The sequence below is a fragment of the Lytechinus pictus genome, chromosome 5 (assembly GCF_037042905.1).
Source record: "Lytechinus pictus isolate F3 Inbred chromosome 5, Lp3.0, whole genome shotgun sequence".
Taxonomy (NCBI): domain Eukaryota; kingdom Metazoa; phylum Echinodermata; class Echinoidea; order Temnopleuroida; family Toxopneustidae; genus Lytechinus; species Lytechinus pictus.
The window spans coordinates 12860828-12882003 of record NC_087249.1 but is presented as its reverse complement, the minus strand read 5'-3'; the positions used below and the strand labels follow the sequence as shown (position 1 = coordinate 12882003).

General features: G+C 36.3%; 1 protein-coding gene across 1 annotated transcript; it reads right to left on the bottom strand.

Annotated features, from left to right (window-relative positions):
* Positions 1-500: 500 nt before the first annotated feature.
* LOC129262409 (adenosine receptor A2b-like) lies at positions 501-7460 on the bottom strand. Its single transcript, XM_054900524.2, has one exon. It carries the CDS (start codon positions 6616-6618, stop codon positions 5251-5253), a length of 1368 nt encoding a protein of 455 aa, XP_054756499.2. The 5' UTR covers positions 6619-7460; the 3' UTR covers positions 501-5250.
* Between the last annotated feature and the right edge of the window lie 13716 nt (positions 7461-21176).

Sequence of the window (21176 nt, the reverse complement as noted above, 5' to 3'; positions counted from 1 at the left end):
CTGCTTTGAAACCAGTTGAAATAGAAATTAAAATATATATAAGATGCCTGAATCTAAGAATTTCGAACGAAATTTTTACAATTTTACTGTTCAAGTTCTTTGAATTAAGTGTGATGACAAATGTACTTTGTTATCATAAAATATTAACCAAGAAATCATGACATATATTGTCTTTATGAGTACTATTTTGAGAGATTGACAAACAAAATCATAATTGACTTCTTCCCTTGGGAGAAAACTGACCTTCTAAAAAAGCTCTTCTAATGACGATTGACTTTGCCATTAGGTATCTCTATTGAGAGTGTCAATATCCGACTGACAGGCAATCACTCAACCTAACTAATTCATCGAAATCATAAATATAAAATTTTAGAAACAAATGACTGTATCATACGATAGGGATTCTGTTTTGTCTTTTTTTTTATTTATTCCATTAGAAATTCCATACCGCAGCATAGAATGTATAATACACTGCGCTGTATACACATATACTTTTTATGGGGAAAAAACACACAAATGGTAAATGTGAGCGAGAGAACACTTTTCCATTTATACATTTTTTTACATTTTCCCCTGAATTTCTTTCATATCTGGTAGCCTTTTTGCGTTCATTAAACATAACAGATGTACATTTTATTCATTGATAATTTCAATAATTTTGAGTTGAAAGACGAGGACAAATAAGACAATTTGTATCAACAATAATTATATATTAAACTGAAAAACTTGACAGTAGATAAACCTTTTTACTATATAAATAAGATATGATAACAAAGATAATCCCCTGGTATTAGGTACCAAATGATATCATATCAATGATATAAAACTGATTAATGATCACTCGGTCCATATGTACACTCTAAAATGAAGTGCTAATTTAGAACTTAATGTCCTTATAATAGTAGCTGCACTTTGAGTGCTGATATAGTCATTCAAATTTGAACTAGAAAATCAGCACTCAAAGTGCAGTCACTATAAAAGGACATTAAGTGCTAAATTAGCACTTCGTTTTTTTAGAGTGTTGTTGGTCTAATTCTCAGATGGTCCAAAACCACACGAGATAAACCCATTTGGTCTACTATCAATTTGGCCTAAATGCCGTTTGGTCGACACCACACTTGGTCTAATATCCACCGAGTCTATTTCACATTTAGTCTTATCCCCAGTTGGTCTAACTTCCACTTTATCCGTTTATTAAAATCCACTTTGTCAAATGAAAATTTGGTTCCCAAACAGTTCATCTAATAATATAGACTAAGTTATATTAGACTAATTTGATATTAGACGAAATGATTGAGCATAGCCCAACTGGATATTAGACCAAATGGTAGATGGGCTAAATTTTGATTAGACCAAATGGTTAATAGAGCTGCTGGTTGTAGACGAACTAGACTATGCTGGATGAAACGAAATGGAAGTTCGACGAAGTGGGTGTAGCCTATAAGTGGTAATTTAAATGCTCGTGATTTGGTAGTGATTTTATTTTGGACCCGATTGATAAGAACATGAAGAAAGCATCAATGCTTGTAAACAAGCAATCAGAGGAAAACGGCTTAAGGTCCTCTCCGTGGGACCTGGTAATGAAGATTGGTGCCTCACCAAAGGGCACTAGCGCACCAAATGGGAATCGAACCGAACAAGGTGCACAGTAAAAACGCTGTTTAAAATTTCATACAACGTTGCCTACTATATATATAAACCTTACCGTAGTTAACGGTTTAAACAAACATTCTTGATTTTTTTATTATAATTTAGTAATAAAATTTAAACTTTGTTGTTAAAGACTTTATTGTTTAAACTACTTATATTTCTAGACAACTCATGTAAAGTTTATATACACCATGTAGTAAATAACGCTGTATGACTGAAAAATAAAAAATAAACAGCGTTTTACTGAGTACAACTCGGATAGAGATGGGCTTCGATCGTGGACATGGCGGGAAACACAGAAAAAACTTAATCTCTTTAAATCAAATTGTATAATGGGATGGAGTTTAATGTTCTTTTTTTGCTTTGTTTCCTGTTAACATGGTTAAGTTCAACCTAACCAAGGGGTAGCGAACTCTGCATAATCATTCTCGATCGAACAAAACCGATTAATTGTACATAAGCGGATAAATGAAATGATTTCAAAGTATTTACTGCTATACAAAACATGTTTCTTGTTTTCTCGACACAATACATTTCAAACTGTCAAAACTTGGGTGTTAAAACTAGCACCAGTTAGTGTCCAGCGAGGACCACACTCTGAGGTGTTAAATTTACACCCGTGTGATTGAACATGACACCAAAGAGTGCTAAAGTTACAACCAAAGGGGTTTCCATAGCACAGGTGTTGAGCGAACACTGTTTATTTAACACCGGAATATCAAAAAATTGGCGTGGTTCTCTATGTACACCGCTTAACACCCAAGTGTTTGATGTGTAACGATTTAACGCTCAGAACGAAAAGAGCGAAAGTCATTACGACAAGTTGATATTTAGAAAATATGCACAAAAAATGTGTTGGGTTTTACAAACGGTGAGGTACATGTATTTACATGTAGGATGATACGTTAGATATTCATACATAACAAAAATGGAATAACGACCCTCCGCTTATATAGTAATACGACTATCCTCGATTGATAAAATAAAGCAATATGATTAATATAGGGATTATTCCGAGAGGGAAACTTAAAATACACCTGTTTTACATGACCGATAAGTTGGAAGGAATTTAATAGAATCATAGACTTCTTATATTTACTGCAGTTCGTCCTCAATAGGTGATACTTTTCACGTGATGGTAATTTCTATTATCCTGTGAATCCCAATAAAAATTCGCTTTATATTAAGTGAATAAAAGCTGACCCCTAAATTATTCGAAGTCATTCAGGCTTAAAAATTTTCGTTCAAAATTAAACGGGCGAAAATAAATAACAAAAGGGTGATTATTACAAATATATATATTTTTAAGTTGATGGCTATACAAGGAGGCATTAAGAATGATATATTAATAATTTAGACATTCAAAGTTTTGGAATAGCGAACCCCCCACTAACAGTATTAAAAACGAGTGTCCTCGATAAAAAATAAAATCATATTGTTTCCATTTCGATTCATCAATTGATTAAGGAGATTTTTTGAGTAGGAAAGAGAGTAAAAAGGCGTTTTACATGAAGAAGAAATTAGATAAAATCAATTATCCATTGTGTTAATTGCACTTCGTCCTCATATACGGTGGTGCTCAAAAGTAAGTGAACTTCGCCAGAAAATGAACGTATCTAAAGTGTTCAAGTTCTGCCATGTTTTAGATAACTAATTCTGAAGTCAGGTGATAAAATATTACATTCAATAGAGTTCGTTTCTCTGCATGGGCTTGCCGGACATTGTACACTGCAAAAACTCCGGTGTTGATTTAACACCAGCCCGGAAGCTATATATGTCCACACCAGAGAAGTATTGAAACAACATCAGTTTGGAATCAAACCGATGCTGTTGTAATACTGATTGGTGTTGTATGAACAACTATCTGGTGTTAGACCAAAACGAAACTGGTGTTGTTTAACACTTCTCTGGTGTGGACATATTATATAGATTCCGAGCTGGTTTTAAATCAACATCAGAGTTTTTGCAGTGTACTATTATACTATATCTGAATCTTTGCATTCAACACTCGGCATGAAGGAGGGCAATTTGTGGTGGGGTTCACTAACTTTTGAGGTCAACTGTAGGTAATGGAAAAATTTGATGAATTCCAATATTTAGTCCCGATTTTGGTTTGCTCTTTTCGAATAACAGCTGACCTCAAGAATTCAAAGTCATTCAGGCTTTACAATATTTCTTTCAAGATTTACTTTTCATCCTGATTTAGTATTCGATAAGGTTCTCGGTTTTGGGTTCCGTTTAAAGCTGCGCATTTCGAATACCCTATTGTACGTAGGAGCACATAGGCTTTGTTTTTACCTTTTTTGTAATGTTAAATAAAATATTAAAAAGAAGACTTTGATGCACACTAAACGTACATTCTTGTAAAAAAATGTAATAAAAATGTGAGTTTTTAGAATATCGCATGACTGCCCATACGGCCATGATAGTGTCGGAGTTGATACCTTCATGACGCATACATAATTTACATGTACATACTGTGGTGCTCGCCGATTTATACCCCACCCCGAGCTCCCCCCATCCCCATCCCAAATAAAAAAAAGACGATGAAGATGATGATAATCAGAATCATGATTATTGTTATGCCTCTGACAATATTTTCTACCATTTGAAAGCTCTTATAACGAAAGACATGGCATAAATCATTAATCACTCAATATTTAGCAAATCATTTACATTCGAAAGCTTTAAGAATAATTCTGTTGTTTTTAAATGTTCTGTCAAAGAAGAATTCGAAAGAAGTCAAAATTACAAGTAAAACACTAAAAACGTTGAGTTCTGTAACAAGGTTGGAAATTAATAAGTTTCGTTTCTTATTGCGTTACATATCTAGTCATATATCATATTCGAATTTCAAATAATTTCTACCGTGGTTAAAAATACTGTCATTATCATTTGCACTGTTCCATAAATCCTAGTATCAAGCCGACTTTGTTTTTATCCAATAATCGCTTTCTTTTTATTTTATTTTATGTGCTGTAGTATGCCTTTCATACATATATCGATAAATATAATAAAATAATCACTGATATCATGGAAATTTTATATCATTGACAATGATTATTATTACAACAGGATCCATTTCACTAAACTTCTTTTTACCGAGACACATCAATTGGTAAAATGCGTTCGAAAACGCTCAAGAACGATAAGGAAATTGTTCTTCTTCAGGCCCATCTCACAAAGAGTTGTGATTGATCTGGTACCCGTATAACACAAAGCATAGCAATGATCGTAAAACAATTTCTGCGATTGACTGCATTGACTACAATATACAATCAATAGTAATATCAAGCATACGATCAATCGCTAACTTTTGTGTAACGGACCCTGATCAATTCCAACTATGGAAATCCGCCAATGACATATAATTTATTCCCATAGAAAATGCACGCAACATCCCTATGGAAACAAATAGGAATACAATTCAGCATTGTCAAGATAGTGATGCATGTATATTCAATACTTTATATCTTAATTTTTGTTTAAATGGGAATTTAAACACACATTCTAGATTTGGGTATCCCTGGCTTTTCCATACTTGTGATAGATATCGGGGATAGATAGCACGAATATACATTCCATGTCATTAGTAATGGGTCATACCATATCACGATCGCTGAGTACAACATTGATTTCTCCTTCTTTGAGTCCAGTAGTACCATTCGTTGTCAAATCGACATTACTATTACATGTAGATTTCATGTCGACATCGCCATTAGATTTTAAGTCGACGTCGCCATTAGATTTTATGTCGAAATCGCCATGAGATTTCATGTCGATGACGTCATTAGATTTCTTGTCGACATCTCCATTGGAATTCAAGTCGACATCAGCATTAGACTTGAAGTCGACATTAGCATTAGACTTCAAGCCAACAGCACGTTTACGTTTTAAGTCTGCAATGGTTGGCGGCCCTTCGAATACACTAGGCCTTTGCGATGAGGACATGGTAGACGCTGTCCGCTGCATTTCGGGCTTACCTCCCGTAATGCATCTGGCAACATCCCTTATGATCCTTTTGAATGCATTGCGGAAGTCCTTGCTCCTGTGGGCATATATCAAGGGATTCATAATAGAGTTGGCATAGTAGGCCATCGTTGGTCCTATGGAAAGGTCTGGGTTGTAGCCAGTACCGCTAGAGTCGACAAATAATATAATACAGATGGGTAACCAACATATGGCAAAGGCAATGACGACGAAGGCAAGGGTCTTAGTGGCTCTGATCTGTTTAGCTCGAGAGCTTTGAGCTGTTGGTGTTCTATGGCTGTTCCGCATCATCGATGTCATCCTGGTTCGGAGTTTATGAGCCTGGTAGAAAACGTAGCTATAGATGATCGACGTCACCACCATTGCCACCAAGATCATCGACGACGGTATGTAGTTCCAGAATATTTCGAATACCTTCTCGTTGACATCGATTCGACCGATCTCAACCAGATGGAACAGAATGACGACGGTGAACATGTACGGAATGATCACCAACATGGTTATCAACGAACCCTTTCTCGTTCTCCTTCTGGTTATCAGCGATTGGTATTTTAAAGGTTTCGCCACCGAGACGTACCGGTCGATGGATATCAAAACAAGATGAACAACCGAGCAGGCACAGCATGTTCTTGCGATAAAACGAAAGTAAAGGACGACGAGGTCGTCGCAGTAGCTTACGAACCAAAAATAGGCGGCTGGTATGGAGAGGGTTCCGTTGGTCAGGTCCGAGACGGATAGACCGACGACGAGGACGTTGGTCGGAGTCTTGAGTCTTCTCTCGCGGTAAACGGCGGCCATGACGAGCAGGTTCCCTGGAACGGCTAAAATAGTGATCAATACGAAAGGTATTAAGTATAACAATCTCAACGGTTGAAACTCACATTCCAATCGAGTCATGTTACTAGAGTCTACCATGGGTATCGAACCCATTGCGTGTACAGTCGTGAGCATTTCCATGATTGGTGACAAAGTCTGCATCCAATCGACTCCTGGGACAGACGATCACACTCAAGACATCGGGGAGATCACCATTTTTTTCTGGTCGATAACCATTTCCATTTCTGGATATATCATATCGATTTGTTAGTACCCCACGATCCAGATAGATTCAATACTGCGGCGAGGCAGCTACGTAATAAACATGACGTGTAAAACGGGTGCATGAATACAAATCGAAACTTTAGAATCGATCGAAACCCCTCACAAACGTCTGGAACTTATAAAGAATCCCTCGCTAGCGTCTGCTCATGCAGCTTCAGAAACAAGAGCGTTCCAAAATATATTCCAAGTGTCTTTATCGAGAACAATTTAGGACATGTTGTTTGATTTATCGTTTGTAAACAGTCAGTTGAATCGGATATTCCAGTTTGAAAGTAGTAGACTGATGTGTCGGTTATTTTTCTTCCGGTTTTTGTAAGTCGCAGTTGGGTGAGAAAAGTTTTCTAATGACAAGCGAACGATGCTGCTCCACGCTCTGCGATAAAAGTAGTGTGTGGTTGTATGGTTTGTGTATTACATACTAGCTTCTGTTCGCGGCTCCTGCTGTGCGTACGAATAGCGTACCCGCATGTTATAATACGTACTATACCACCCTTTCTCAGCATCGTGACGTCGTACTTACTTTTGTCAGCTAATTCTCCTAGGCATAATACAACCAGTCACCCGTTTGAGTTTTCTCAAAAGGTTCACATTCATTTGTGTTTGTGTTTAGTTTAAACAAAAATATGACTTGTTTCTGGAACACGACATTGCCATCAAATTATTCGTGCATAGAAGGATACATTCGCACAATCACTCGTACTTTGCTTAAAATTCGGATGTGTTTGTATACTGTTTCATGGCCAGTGGCTATCTATAGAATTGATAAACTTCTTAATCTGCTTAGCAATGCAAGCAGCTCTCGGTCAATCGGAACACCGGTAATTTAGTGAAGTCCTTAACAAATAACAACTTAAGTCGCGCTATGTAGTGCAAAGGCAACGGTCAACAGAATCATCGAATATAGAATTGCCCAGATTTTCAATTTATGAAAGAGATATAGACAAGAATTGAGGAAGAGAGAGAGATTGAAAGTCAACTTAATAAGTCAATCTATAAGACTGTGGTCTTATTCAATTGAATAAGATTGAATTATAAATATATTAGATTGAAAACTTCAATCCAACTTTGGACTGGTCCCTGATCGCAATCTATTCCAATGTAAGGAAATTAGAGAGTAATTTTTCAATTTATGTTAATCATTTACATATCGCTATAATCGGGGATTCTCCCTGCGTCATTGTAATACTTTTCGATGAAAGCAATATTTCCGTTAATGCCCCCGGTTGATAGGTATGAGGGTGTTTTTTTTTCTTTTTGATGTTGTTGTTTGTTTTTTTACATCGGAAGACGATAGCTTTATTGGTAACAGTGAACTGTCAACGCAGTAAAATAGAAGGAAAGGTACAAAATAAGCGGGTAGCCAACTTTATGTATTGTATAAAATAACGTATATGTAGGAGTCCTAACCTTGTAGAAGCTTACTTTCAGTATTGAGTGAAAAGGTTAAGAGTGACTTATGTATCTGACAAATTTTCTAAATCGTGAGGAATTAAGAACCGAAATGTGGTTCCCTTATGCTTCATGTATGTATACAATTAAATATATAAAATCAAATATGTATATGTATAATTGAATAAATAAATTATATATATATATATATATATTTATAACGATATTATATTCCATGTGTTGGACACGGATGAGATAAAAGAGACAAAGAGGTAATGCATTGCAGTTTCCAACAAAGTTTATTTCTTGAAAATAATCCTTGTTGTGGTTAAAAATTGGGCCTTTTGCCCAACCTTTTTAAGAGTATGCAAATAGGGTCTGTAATAAGACGAGGACGGTATATACATATAGTAAAGTAAATAATTATTTCATTCTTAACCATTGGCGGATCCAGGGGGGCAAAGCCGGCCCGTGCCCCCTTAAGAGGCACAATCACAATAAGCCTGTTCACGGTTGTAAACTGCGCACGAGCAGAAAAAGGTCATTGGAGACAACCATGAAGGTGGCTTTCAAATTTACTGACATAGGCATTTGTGATTTGATGATTATTCATGTATTCCTTTCAAAATATTTATCACATCCAAGCTGAAGAGTAATAAATAGAGCCTTCATAATCACTGGTATTTGACAGTAGCCTAAACAATAGTCAAATGTGCCAAAGGCAGACAATAAAACAGATTTCCAAACTTTATCCCTGATGTACTATTCTAGTCACCTGGTCTATACAATGCCTTTTGTTCATAGAATTTGAATACTCTACCGGTAAAGCTTACGCAACATCTACATTTGAAAATGATAGTGCTTATCCTAATGAAAAATCACAAAGGTCATTGGAGAAAAGTTGATCATGAGCTAACCGTGAACTGGCTTATTTGTATTGTTAAAACGCCGTTAGAACAGAAGTGTGCCCTCTCCCCTTTTGAAAGGGAAGACCTTTTTCCTTCTTTTTTGCTTGTCAACTTTTTCCTCGGAAAAATGTGCCCCCTTTGGAAAATCCTGGATCCGCCCCTGTTCTCAACTATCTTAGAATGATAAGATGATTAAAGACGAGACTCTTCCTCCTTTGAGCTTTTCGACATTTGTTACTTGTATACAATTTAGAGGTTGTGATTATTTATGGTTTATTGCTTATTCTTATGTATTGTTGAAAAATTAATATACTTGTATATACTTTTGTCATTGGGATGTGGAAATCAAATCAAATGCTAGCAGTAAATATCATGAGCATAATCTTGATAATGGCCATGTCAGATAATGATAACAATAGGCCTAATACTACTACTACTAATAATAATAATAATGATAATAATAATAATACTACATTTATAATGCGTCATGACTGTCAAAGATTGTTTGCATTTTCATACTCGCAAGGAGTGGTTACACTTATTTAGACCATTCTGGCTTTATTATCTCCAAATGCGAGCAAATATCAAAACATTTCTTTTAAAACGACTGATCAAGACCCTCTCTTTAGAATATGTACTGAGACGATGTAAGTGATAGCCGGTTGTTCATTTTAAGATGATGATAATATGCTGGTATCATGAACCGTAGACTAAAGTAATGGCAGGTGATGATTTTAAGGAGAATGAAACCCCTGAAAACAGGTTAGCTTGTATGAAAAAACAAATAAAAGCGTTAAATCAGCAAAAGTTGGAGTAAAAGTTGACAAAAACAATAAGAAAGTTATGAGCATTATTTTGAATTTCTAATGCTATGGATATCCTCCCATCGGATGTCATTTGTTCCTTTTCCTTGACCGTCAAAAAGTTCAACAATATGGAAAAGGTTTCTTTGCACCGCCCCCACCCCCTCCCCCCCCCCCCCCCCACGCACTCACACGGAAAAATGGATCCATGCACCCCTGCTAACGATCAAGTTATCAAGATATACTCTATACTGCAGCGCTTCTCAAATGGTGGGCCGCGAAGCTCTCTCAGGTGGGCCGCGAGAAGCTCCAGAGGGAGAAAAAAATAGGAGAAAATTAAACTATAGACTTTTCTCAGACCTGTTCGAACATGGTATGTCCGATCAGTCTACATGGGTCAAACTAAACAAAAGCACGCTTATGTATCATGCACACTATATGGTTTCGATCTAATTTTAATGTGAACATGATGTGCATGAATATTGTGAATGTAGTTAATTTATTGTCGCCCATTTACCGGACATTTGCAAAATCAGATTAGTTCTCAAACTGTTTGTTTCTAATGTGCTTCAGAGCTTTGTGTTTAAATTTCATGAAACATTTTTGCCTCAAAATTGACATTTTCTTGACAGTCAAAGTGGTCCTCGAGTAAAAAAAAAAGGTTGAGAATCGCTGCACTATAGTGAACATGGTGAATAGACGAAAGGAACCACCACTGCCCTGGATCGGCTGCCATCAATGATAGGGATTAAAATCTATAAAAAAACCTTCTAACATAGTAAAGAATCCAGGATGCAGGGATCTAGCCGAAGAAAGGAGGGGCGATTATCTAGGGGAGTGCATTGCGCCTACTTTTGTTACTTAACAAAGTCATTGGAACGGTGGGGTCGGGTTATCCTTAGCTGAATAATTCTGGGGACGTTTCTTATACAACAAATAAGACCTGCATGAACTATCAACTGATAGTGAATCAAAATAAAAGAGCAATAAGAATTCATAAGTCTCAATATTCAAGAATGAGTCGCTCCTTTCCAAGTGGAAAAGAACATGCATCATGACAATCGTATAATAATTCCAATAAAAATAAATTCTAGGCAAAATTGAAAAAAATATATAATTACCACCCAAAAAGTTTTAAAGGTATGGAATTTGTGAGAAAGAGGTGGTCTGTAAACATGACAAGGGCACTTTTTTCTACACAAATCGCCTTTTTAATCGGGGATGGTAATAAGTGGGCCTAATTGTACAAGATATACGAGGGCAAAATTAAGTTACATCAGATTTATAACTTGTATAAAATGGCACTTATGGTGAGTAGTTTTAGTGGACTTTTTTTTTCTTATATGCGAATTATTATTCTTATTTTCTTTCTGTGTAAATCTACTCTTTATTTGGGTTGTAAAAGGCAAAGTGGATTGACCAAAATACTGCTTACCGATTCAGTCGTGTAGACCTTATTAGTTGACTGTGAGCTCTAATGAGTAGAGCAATCCACTCCATTATCTCTTTAATTATACCTCCGTTTGGACTAAGAGGCCCCAATTTGCCTTAAAAGGGGTGTTAAATATTTGTGTAGCTCGAATTTACACAGTGGTGTACAGAGTTTATAGGGGGTGGAAATGGTCTTACAGAGGATGTTGAAGGAAGAATGGAAGAAAAAATAAAAAAATGGAAAGAAAAATCATTGGCAATTAAATTCGAGAACAACCAAAACGTCAAAATTTGTAAGAGTGTGAGGAAGTTAAACTAAGTTTTAATTGGTGTGTGGGGGGTGTGACCGTGGATTGATTCGTGTGTAATTAAGTTTTATAGACGTGTATCAATCAGATATGATTATTTACGTCTGGGACCGACCTTTTACGTCACCATACGGGAGACGTGACCGGGAATCGAACCTCGAACGTCTGCATCAAATCGTAACTTCCCCGTGAAGCTTGGATTGCAGGTGCAGGCCACAACACCCGGTTTCAGACCCTTTGTACTAAATTGATGGACTTGTCCCTGCTGGCGCGTAATTTATTTGACACATCGCAGGTTTTGATATTCATGGATACACCCCTGAGTTTACGAAAGAAATGAATGGCTGGACGGCTAATTACTCCTTCACTTAATCACCATCTGCATATTGTAACGCGGTGTTAATGGTATGGGCACTTAGTAATTGAAAAGGAAATGGTACAAAAACAATGAACTGTGTACATTTCAATCAGGATTGTATATTACAAGTGTTTTTTTTTCTGGCATTAAAGGGATGGTCCGGGGCTGAAAATATTTATATCTTAAAACATAGAGTAGAATTCATTAAGCAAAATGCCGAAAATTTCATCAAAATCGGATAACAAATAATAATGTTATTGAAGTTTAAAGTGTAGCAATATTTGTGAAAACAGTCGTCATGAATATTCATTAGGTGGGCTGATGATGTCACATCCCTACTTTCCGTTTTCTTATGTTATTACATAAAATCATATTTTTTTCATTATTTCATACTTGTGTGAATAATATGTCTCCCTTATGATGAAATAAGTTGCAGCAATAGATATATAATGCACTAAATCAGTTGTCAATCCAATTTTTCTAGTTCTTGGAGGAAAACAATTGAATAAACCTAATTTCATATAGTAAAATACAAAAGAACAAGTGGGGATGTGACATCATCAGCCCACCTAATGAATATTCATAACGACTGTTTTCACAAAATATTGCTAAACTTTAAATTTGCTCAGTGAATTCTACTCTATTTATTAAGCTATAAATACTTTCAGCCCGGACCATCCCTTTAATAATTATTGTGCTTGATGACCTTTCTCCCTCTCGCTTAAACTTGTCATTAACATCTCTAAGTACTGGATTCGTTGATTTTAATTGTTCACCTTTTGAGATTATAGGTTAATAGCTACCCGATTTAGAAAAATAATGGATCTATCATTTCGAATGAGCTTTATTTTATTTTCTCTTGTATTTTTATTTTTCAATTAAGGGTAATGTGAGGATCCCAAAGGCGACCCTTCAGAACTGCTGGGTATTGTTTATTCTTCATTGGCTGACCTTTTCATTTCTTTATTTGCTCATGTTCCAATAATGGTAAAAATGAAATACAAGATAATTGGTCATGGGGAGCACGAATGTTCATTAAAATGTAAAGACACATGGGCAAAGACAGACTATCGTTCATTACAAATTCTAGTGAAACTCCATAGGATATTACTAATATCATGGACCATGTTACTAATATCAAATCAATCCATTTTCAGTTTATATTTGTTTTCATTACCTTAATGAAAACATAAAATACAAACAGAATTTGCAAAATAGGAGCAGAGGTAATCGATATTTACACGAGAGATCAGTGACGTACAAATGGGGGGGGGGCTTTGTGTGCTTGACCCCCCCCCCCAAAAAAAAAAGAGAGAGAAAAGGAAAGGGAGAAGGGTAAAATATTTATATTATTTTCTTAATAAAAATCTTTAGGATCTTTGTAAAAAAGTCTATTTTTTGCTCGTTCGCTTCTCTCCGCTTGCAGCTTTTCATAAATTTTGCCCGATAGATATCTGAACCCCTAAAATTTTTTTGGCTCACTACAACACTGCTGTTGTTCGAAAAGTCAAATGCGTTTTTAGGGGTATTATGGCTACTGCGTTACTGCACATTCGAGAGGGAGAGGGCGGGTGACGGATCAGCCACCCAGACCCCCCCCCCCAAAAAAAAAGCACCAGATACACAACCACTATTACCACCTTAACCCCAACGCTGTCTTGCTCCCACTTTTCCTCACCCCCCCCCCTTTCTATTTTTTGGCATGCCACTCTAAACAAGTTCAGTTATGAAAGGGGGGTGTTAGGGTTAGATGGAGCTATTATAGCTCCATGGTACCACTACAAGACTTCTACCACCGCGTTTGCGTGCACCATGGAGCTCTTAATAGCTCCATGTTTGCACCTACATCATGTATATTGTTTACCACTCACGAGACTTTACCCCATCCCCTTTCTACCAAATCCCGCTCCTGCCACAAATGCACATTTCCTAAATTACAATACGTGATACTTCAGACTTTAAGAAGAAAATGAAAATAAGTCAAAGTGAAAACGCGTGAAATAAAGGATTTATTGCACCTACCTTGACATTCGATGCATTGATTTTTTTCTATTTTTAATATTGATATGTGTGGCGTACCAGGACAAGTATATTAATACCATATGGTTTTTTCCTAGATATTTAAGTCATAAATCAGCAACCCGGATGTTAACATAATAATTGTCTAATATTTCATCATGTTGAAGGTTTTAGCAAGTACGTTCCTACAGGGGTTATTTTCTCAGTTTTACCATGCTTACAGATATGGTTGATTCCATGAAACGAGCATTGCGGGAAAAACCAATTGTCAGCAGAGATTATTAGTCCATCAGGTCCATCAGGTTATCTTATTTATTCATTCGAATTCGAAAAGATCAGGAATGTTTCATGCAGTTTGTAATTTTATATTTCGATTTCTGATGAGAATCCTTATAACAAGGAGGTGGAACATAGTTTCTAGAAAGTAAGGCCATTGTTCATCTTGTGGTGCTTAACATGACAGGACTTTCCAGATGTGTCTTATCCGACAAACTCTGGTTTATGCTTTGACGGTTACCATAGTAACTGTAAGACACCTAGGCTTCTCAGCCAATTGAAAACTTTCCTAGTTTTCAGACGACATTTTGTCAAATGTTTCCATGTTGACGTTTCCTCATCATTTGTCATCCAACAAATCAAATCTGGTAACCTTTTTTTCCTTGTTATGATTGGCTGACAGGCACACGTGTCTGATTTAGTAACTGTATATGATATAACAGAGTTTGTCTGATAAAAACATCAGACAAGTCATTTTATCAAACACTCGATTGGACTGATTTTCGTCATTAATACTGGGCTTACCCAGAATGCTCGGTAGAGGGCGACCTCTCTCTGTCTTATATTAATTGTCACATGTATACCTGCGTTTTATTTTGTATGTTTTATATCAGAAATTGATTGGAAACTACAACTGTTTCATTTTTTCAATTCAATTCAAATAAACATTTATGTTCTTCCATTTCAGAACATTTTTCATAAACATATAAGAGTATGTTTAGACATAGATTGAGGCGCAGAGGTTCTGACTCTCTCCGTATAATCAGAAGGGTGTGCGCGTGTTCGAATCCCACAGCTGCAATCAAACCACCTTTTATGGTCCCGGGGTGCATAAGTATCGTGTTACGCCATACACACCATCCAGTGGAAATTGGGTTTGACACAGTGCTACATCATTTTTTTTGCTTGTCAATTTTTTTTCGTACCAAAATCACTTTATTTTTTAATGATAACTCGTTTTTTCTTTTGGTTTGTCTTTTTTTCTGAACAAAAGAACCTTCACTTTCAATTGGATTAAACAATTTTCGCTCGTAATTTTTTCTGAACAGAAAAATGTTTTTTTTTTTTTTTGGGGGGGGGGTAAAGACCTTCAATAAAATGCAGGTAAGACAGAATCCGTTGATTTGGTAAATCATAAATCGCTCGGAACGAGGCAAAATTTTGATAGGTTTAAAAATGTATTTCCTAAAGACTGACAAAAATTTGGAGCGCTTTTGACAAAACGCGGATATGTTTAGAGTTAAAACTTCAATTTTATAGCATCAGTATTGTTATATTCGTGGTGGATAGAGTATATAGGGAGGTTTATCTGGAAAAAAATGCAAGGCAGTCTTCTATATTGCAGGAGATCACAGACTTCTTTTACTCGCATTTTTGTATTTTGCATTTAGATGCTATTTTGCTAGGGAGCGAGAAAATTTTCGAATTTGAGTAGTAAAAACATTTATTTTAGAGCACTTGACAACATGAATGGAATACTGCATTAATAAATACATATATACGCAAATAGGACCTACATATATATCTATTTGGGGGGGGTTGAGCGATTTTTTTTTTTGGGGGGGCTTCAGTCCCCAAAGACCCCCCCCCCTCCTAAAACCGCGCCTGAAAATGTCCCTTTTTCAGAATGGGATATCGACAAGTTTCATCTCGCACTTAGGAAGAGGTAAAGGAAGATCCTCATTATTTTCATATGATGACAAAATGTGTTTAAAATGTCTCGATCCTATGTCAATATAATATTTTTTAAATATCATCTTCTCGCTTTGCACTCGCATCATTTATCAAGTGCAATCCATATCCACTTCACAATATTCCTACAGAGTGAGTGAAATAGTACTTAAATGGACCCTTTTCAGATCGGAATATCAAATATTTTCAGCTGGCGCTTCGCGCTTTCATTATTGATTTTCATGAAAAAAAATGTATTTAGCATGCCCAGATTCTAGATCTAAATCTTAAACACGCGTTGATTATTGAAATACGCAGATTGTTCTTTGTTTAAAACGTGCTCTAATTACCAGTTTCAAATCAGAATATCAAAGATTTTCTGCTCGGCGCTTCGCACCCGCATTATTAATGTAGAAAGATATCTAATTATATTTTTTAATGAGAATAAAGCTAAGAAGTGACTGTTAGGACTACCCCTTCATAAAAAATATCAACTTTTACCGGCCGATCGGGGGAAATACGGGTAATTTATTTTCGCCCCCCCCCCCCCATTGGCGAAGCTGGATCCGCCCTTTGATAATGGTTTGTCTTACAAATCGTTTTTGTTATTCAGAACAAATTTTATTGAAAAGGATACTCCAGCACTTTGTTTTCAGTTTATTTGTGAGAGCAACCCTTCACTAATGACATATCAACGCAAACTCGTCAAAGAACGCAGTATTGATCTATTCCACCAAACCCATTCTCCGTAGTGGTTTACACTTGAAAACCATTGAGGGATGTATTATCTCAAAGTGTTTGACATTCGCCTTCAAAACCATGGCAGCAAAACATTCCTAAGAAAAAGAGATCAAGGGTTAGTTTCACATCGAGTAAACAAATCAGTAACTACTCTGGAAATGTTCAGGGATTCAAAGATAATAAAATTCACAATCATCGAAAAAAAAAATCCTTAATATTATGAAACCAATTATTCTTACAAAATAAAATAAAGAAAAAAATGTTATAATTTAGGTAAAATTTTGAGAAGATGCCAAAAACATTTTAATTGATGCGAAATAAGGGGAGGGGGCAACTCTATTCTGTTAATACTAATATGACATCGCTCCCACAAACATCTTTACAAATGGCCAAAAAATACAACGAAACCCATATTTTCATGAGTTTTTTACTGACAGCGCCTCACACAAGAAAGTTTTACCGATCTTTCAACAAGAAAGGCTGCCGGTATTATTGCCTCCTAAACATCACTCGAAACTCTTCCTCAGTAATCCACTTCAATTTTGCATTTTCTATCTTTTTATTTCATTCATGCTCTTTTGTACTTGATAATTGTAATATTTAGTTTTTAGTACTTCTAAATGTCCATTTGTATGATAGTATGACAATGATTATCAATCATTATTAAGCGCTCGACTGGAAGTAGGAAATATTTATGTTATATCAATACCCCCTTAATCCGGTTCAGGTATACGATAAGAGCTATGATTTTCCTTATTCCTTTCTCTATCATTTTCCTCCTACGGTTTCCAAGTACAATTTCAATGTAAGCCTTGAATTATCGAGATTATCGTGGTTGGATAACGGGGAAAAGCGAAAATAGTTATTATGACTGGTTGCCAAATAAAAAGAAGAAACCCCCCTTCCCTAAATTTCCCAAGCCCACAAGTGTAAACAAAAGGGGAGTTAAAGAGAGGAAATATGGAAAGCAGCCCCTTCCTCTAGGCAGTTATAAAGGTAAATTGCTGTAACAGATAGAAAAAAGTGCAGAATTATTAAATTCGTTTTTTTTTCCAAACGTTTTCATTTTGAAGTATCTGCACAAAGACATCGCAAGGTGACCCAAACATGCCAACAAGGCATTGTTTGATTTTGGTTGAAAAAAACCGAGAAAAACGGAATTAAATAGATGACAAACAAACTCGATAGATTATTCGATACAGAATGTAAGATTTAAGACCACAGTCATGACAGTAATCAGATAAGAGCTCAATAAAATTCAATCTAGACACTCCCATCGTTTTATTGTATTTGCGATGTTGCAAGTCGTATCCATAACAAATGGGGTGCTTGTGCATGTATAAGGAAAAAAAACATAAATTTTGATTTATGAGGAAGGAAGTATATCATTTACATGAAACATGGAATATATATTTGAATTGGCAATGTTAACGTGAAAGTTGAATCTATTTCAGAGAAGCGTTTCTGCAGGGTGACCCAAGCGAGTTCTTAGAAAAATGAAGACATACTGGTACTAAGGTTTGAGGAAAATTTATCCAAGAATAACAAAGTTATTAGAATTCTAATTTCTTATTTATGACGTCATATGAGAGCAACTATCCCACATCGTTTGGTAAAAAAATCAAGGAAATATCAGTTTTCTCAGAAAATTGAAAGTAGCTTTTATAGTACCTTCAGTTTATCAATAGACAAATCATTTCATACCTGCTCCTGAAAGAAATGATAAAAAAATGAGTCATCACGAACCAATTAAATTTTGAAATTTATGTTTTTTTTTAATTCCATAACATTATGGGGACAACTGCTCGTGTATATGACGTCACAATAAAGCAAATGTAAATTCTAATAACTTTATCAAATAAATATGTGATGGATTTTCCTCAAAATTTCACCAATATTTTATATTAATCTTTTTCTACTATTTTGATAACAAACTTTTCGTCAGGGTGAACATTCCCTTTTAATTAGATTCCAAAGAGAATCCATATTCAGCTGTAAGTGTTCATTCTTGGGGAAAAATCCCATCTTATTATGATATTTGTTGTTGTTAATACATGGACAGACAGACAGACATACAGAGGCAGAAAGAGAGAGGTGAGAGAGAGGGAGAGAGAGAGAGAATGAGAGGGGGGAAGAGAGAAGGAGAGGGGGGGAGGAGAGGAGAGAAATATAAACCGACAGGCGGTTTATATTTCTCTCCTCCCCCCTTATTATATCTGGGCCCCGTCTTAGAGTTACAAATGATCCAATCAACCACAACTATGGAAAGCCAGCAACGTCAACATCTAAAATATATGTTTGTTCAAAATATTTTCTAGATTATGATACACATTTTATACTTACATAGTTTTCTTTAAAATTCAGTGTGCTTCTTTTATGCTAAGAAAGGACATTGTACAAATTTCCTGAAGAAAAAATTATGATGTTGATGGATTTCCATATACTTGAGGTTGATCGGATCAATCGTAACTCTTTTGTAAGACGGGGCCCTGATAGATTTTCCAAGTGAATGCAAAGTAAATAGAGGGAGAGGGAGAGAGGTGGGGGGAGAGAGAGGGAGAGAGGTGGGGGAGAGAACTATGGGGATATATTCCACCAGCCCCACTCCCTCCCATGCCCCCATCGTGAAGGCATTTCGGGTCACTCTGTCACGTTGAAATTTCAAGTTCATGGTACGTGAGCAGTAGGGGGTGACCATGGCTGCATAGGAACTCATGTTGTTGACAAAATGTTTCAAGGAATCTCCCCCGCACTGCATGTTTGTCACACGCAGAGGCGTCGATCCTGGGGGGGGGGGGGGGGGGACAGGGGGGCGATCGCCCCACCAATGAAAATATTGGGGGGGGGCACACATATCGTTTTGCCCCCCCCCCCCCAATAATTCCGCATGTGTAAAAAATAAAATAAGATTGTAATGTTACACAGAAATCAGCAAGCGAGATCGAAATACAAAACTCGTTCTTTATTTAAAATCATGCTCAAAATGTCCGCTTTTCAGATTGGAATATAAAAATTTTCAGCTCGCGCTTTGCGCTCGCATCATTTCTGTAGCAAAAACCCAGTTCTAAGCCTCAAAGTAACTCGCGGTTCGATTTGCAATAATCTTTTGTTGGATATATATCTTGTTCTTAATTAAAAACGTCCATTAAACTCAATTTTTTTCTGATCGAAATATCAAAATTTTCAGCTCGCGCTTCGCGCTCGCATCTATTGTTTTTTAGATACCCATCTTAATCATTGGTACCAAAAATGCATAGAATATCAAGCTTACATGTCAGAATATAAAGAAATTTCACCTCCGGCTCTCGGCACTCGCATTAACTGTGTAGTGAGATATGTATCCTCATGACAAACAGTCCTAAACAGGCACCTTTTTCCTGTTATCAGATCAGTATACAAAAAAAATTTCAGCTCGCGCTCGCATTAATTTGTTGGTGAGATATGTGTCTCTATCTCATGAGTCATATACATATTTATATATATATATATATATATATATAGTGTGAAAGAAATGGATGAAGAGAACAATGGTAGGCGTAGCTTAAATCAAGGTTCCCCAGAGCTATCTACCCTTTTGGAAAAATTGGTGATGCCGAAAAAATGTCTCTGCCGGGAATCGAACCCGGGCCCCCAGCTTTGAACGCCGGTGCCTTAACCACTAGACCACAGAGACGGGTTAGTGGCTGGGGCGACCCCGATCCGATTGACCGTCAGATAGACAGATTTTCGACACACAGTTGGGGGTGTGATCGCGTATTAGAACAGCCACTACGTACATTCATTGACCTGCTGTGTGTTCTGCGGAGCGAGAGCTGATTTTGTGAAATAGTGTAGTCTTATTCCAGGAACGAATAAATAACTAAAAAAACAAGAGTAAAATTTTGATTTTTTTTTTTGTAGTTGAATAATATGGTTCCAAGATTAATCACCAAAATATTTGTTCATTCAATTCAATTTGGATTACATCCAATTAAGTGTACTGAGGCCTAGATTAGTAGGGTTTCCAGGGCTGCAGTTGGGGGGGGGGGGGCAGTTGATATTTGAATTAACAATAAAAATGAAAACAAAGGTAGATCGACTTGATTTCGATGTATACATAACATATCATAGATCCTGTCCATGTCTCTTTTTTTTTTTGGGGGGGGGGTGCAGTTGATATATTAATATAGCATAATACTCAGTATTATGATTATATTTCTTGATATAATGGACTAAAAGTGATGGAATGTTTTTGTACGGTGACTGGAGGTCACTGTCTGTAGTATTCACTTAACTTGATGTTGTTATGCCTCGCTTCATGGATTTTCATGTTGAGATAACATTACCTCATCCCATACCCTGTCTATGACCTTTTTTTTCCTGCGGGGGGGGGGGGGGAATTGATATCATGATTTTGCATAAAACTGTTAATAAAACAACATCAGTCGTGTGATTATATTCCTTCATGTAACTGACTAAAAGTGATGACATGTTTTTTTATTAGATGACTTGAGGGTTTTGTGGGTAGTATTAACTTTACTTGAAGTTTTGG

Bases quoted from the DNA above. Each gene is read 5' to 3' on its own strand.
- LOC129262409 (XM_054900524.2), bottom strand. From the start codon at position 6,618: ATGCAGACTTTGTCACCAATCATGGAAATGCTCACGACTGTACACGCA.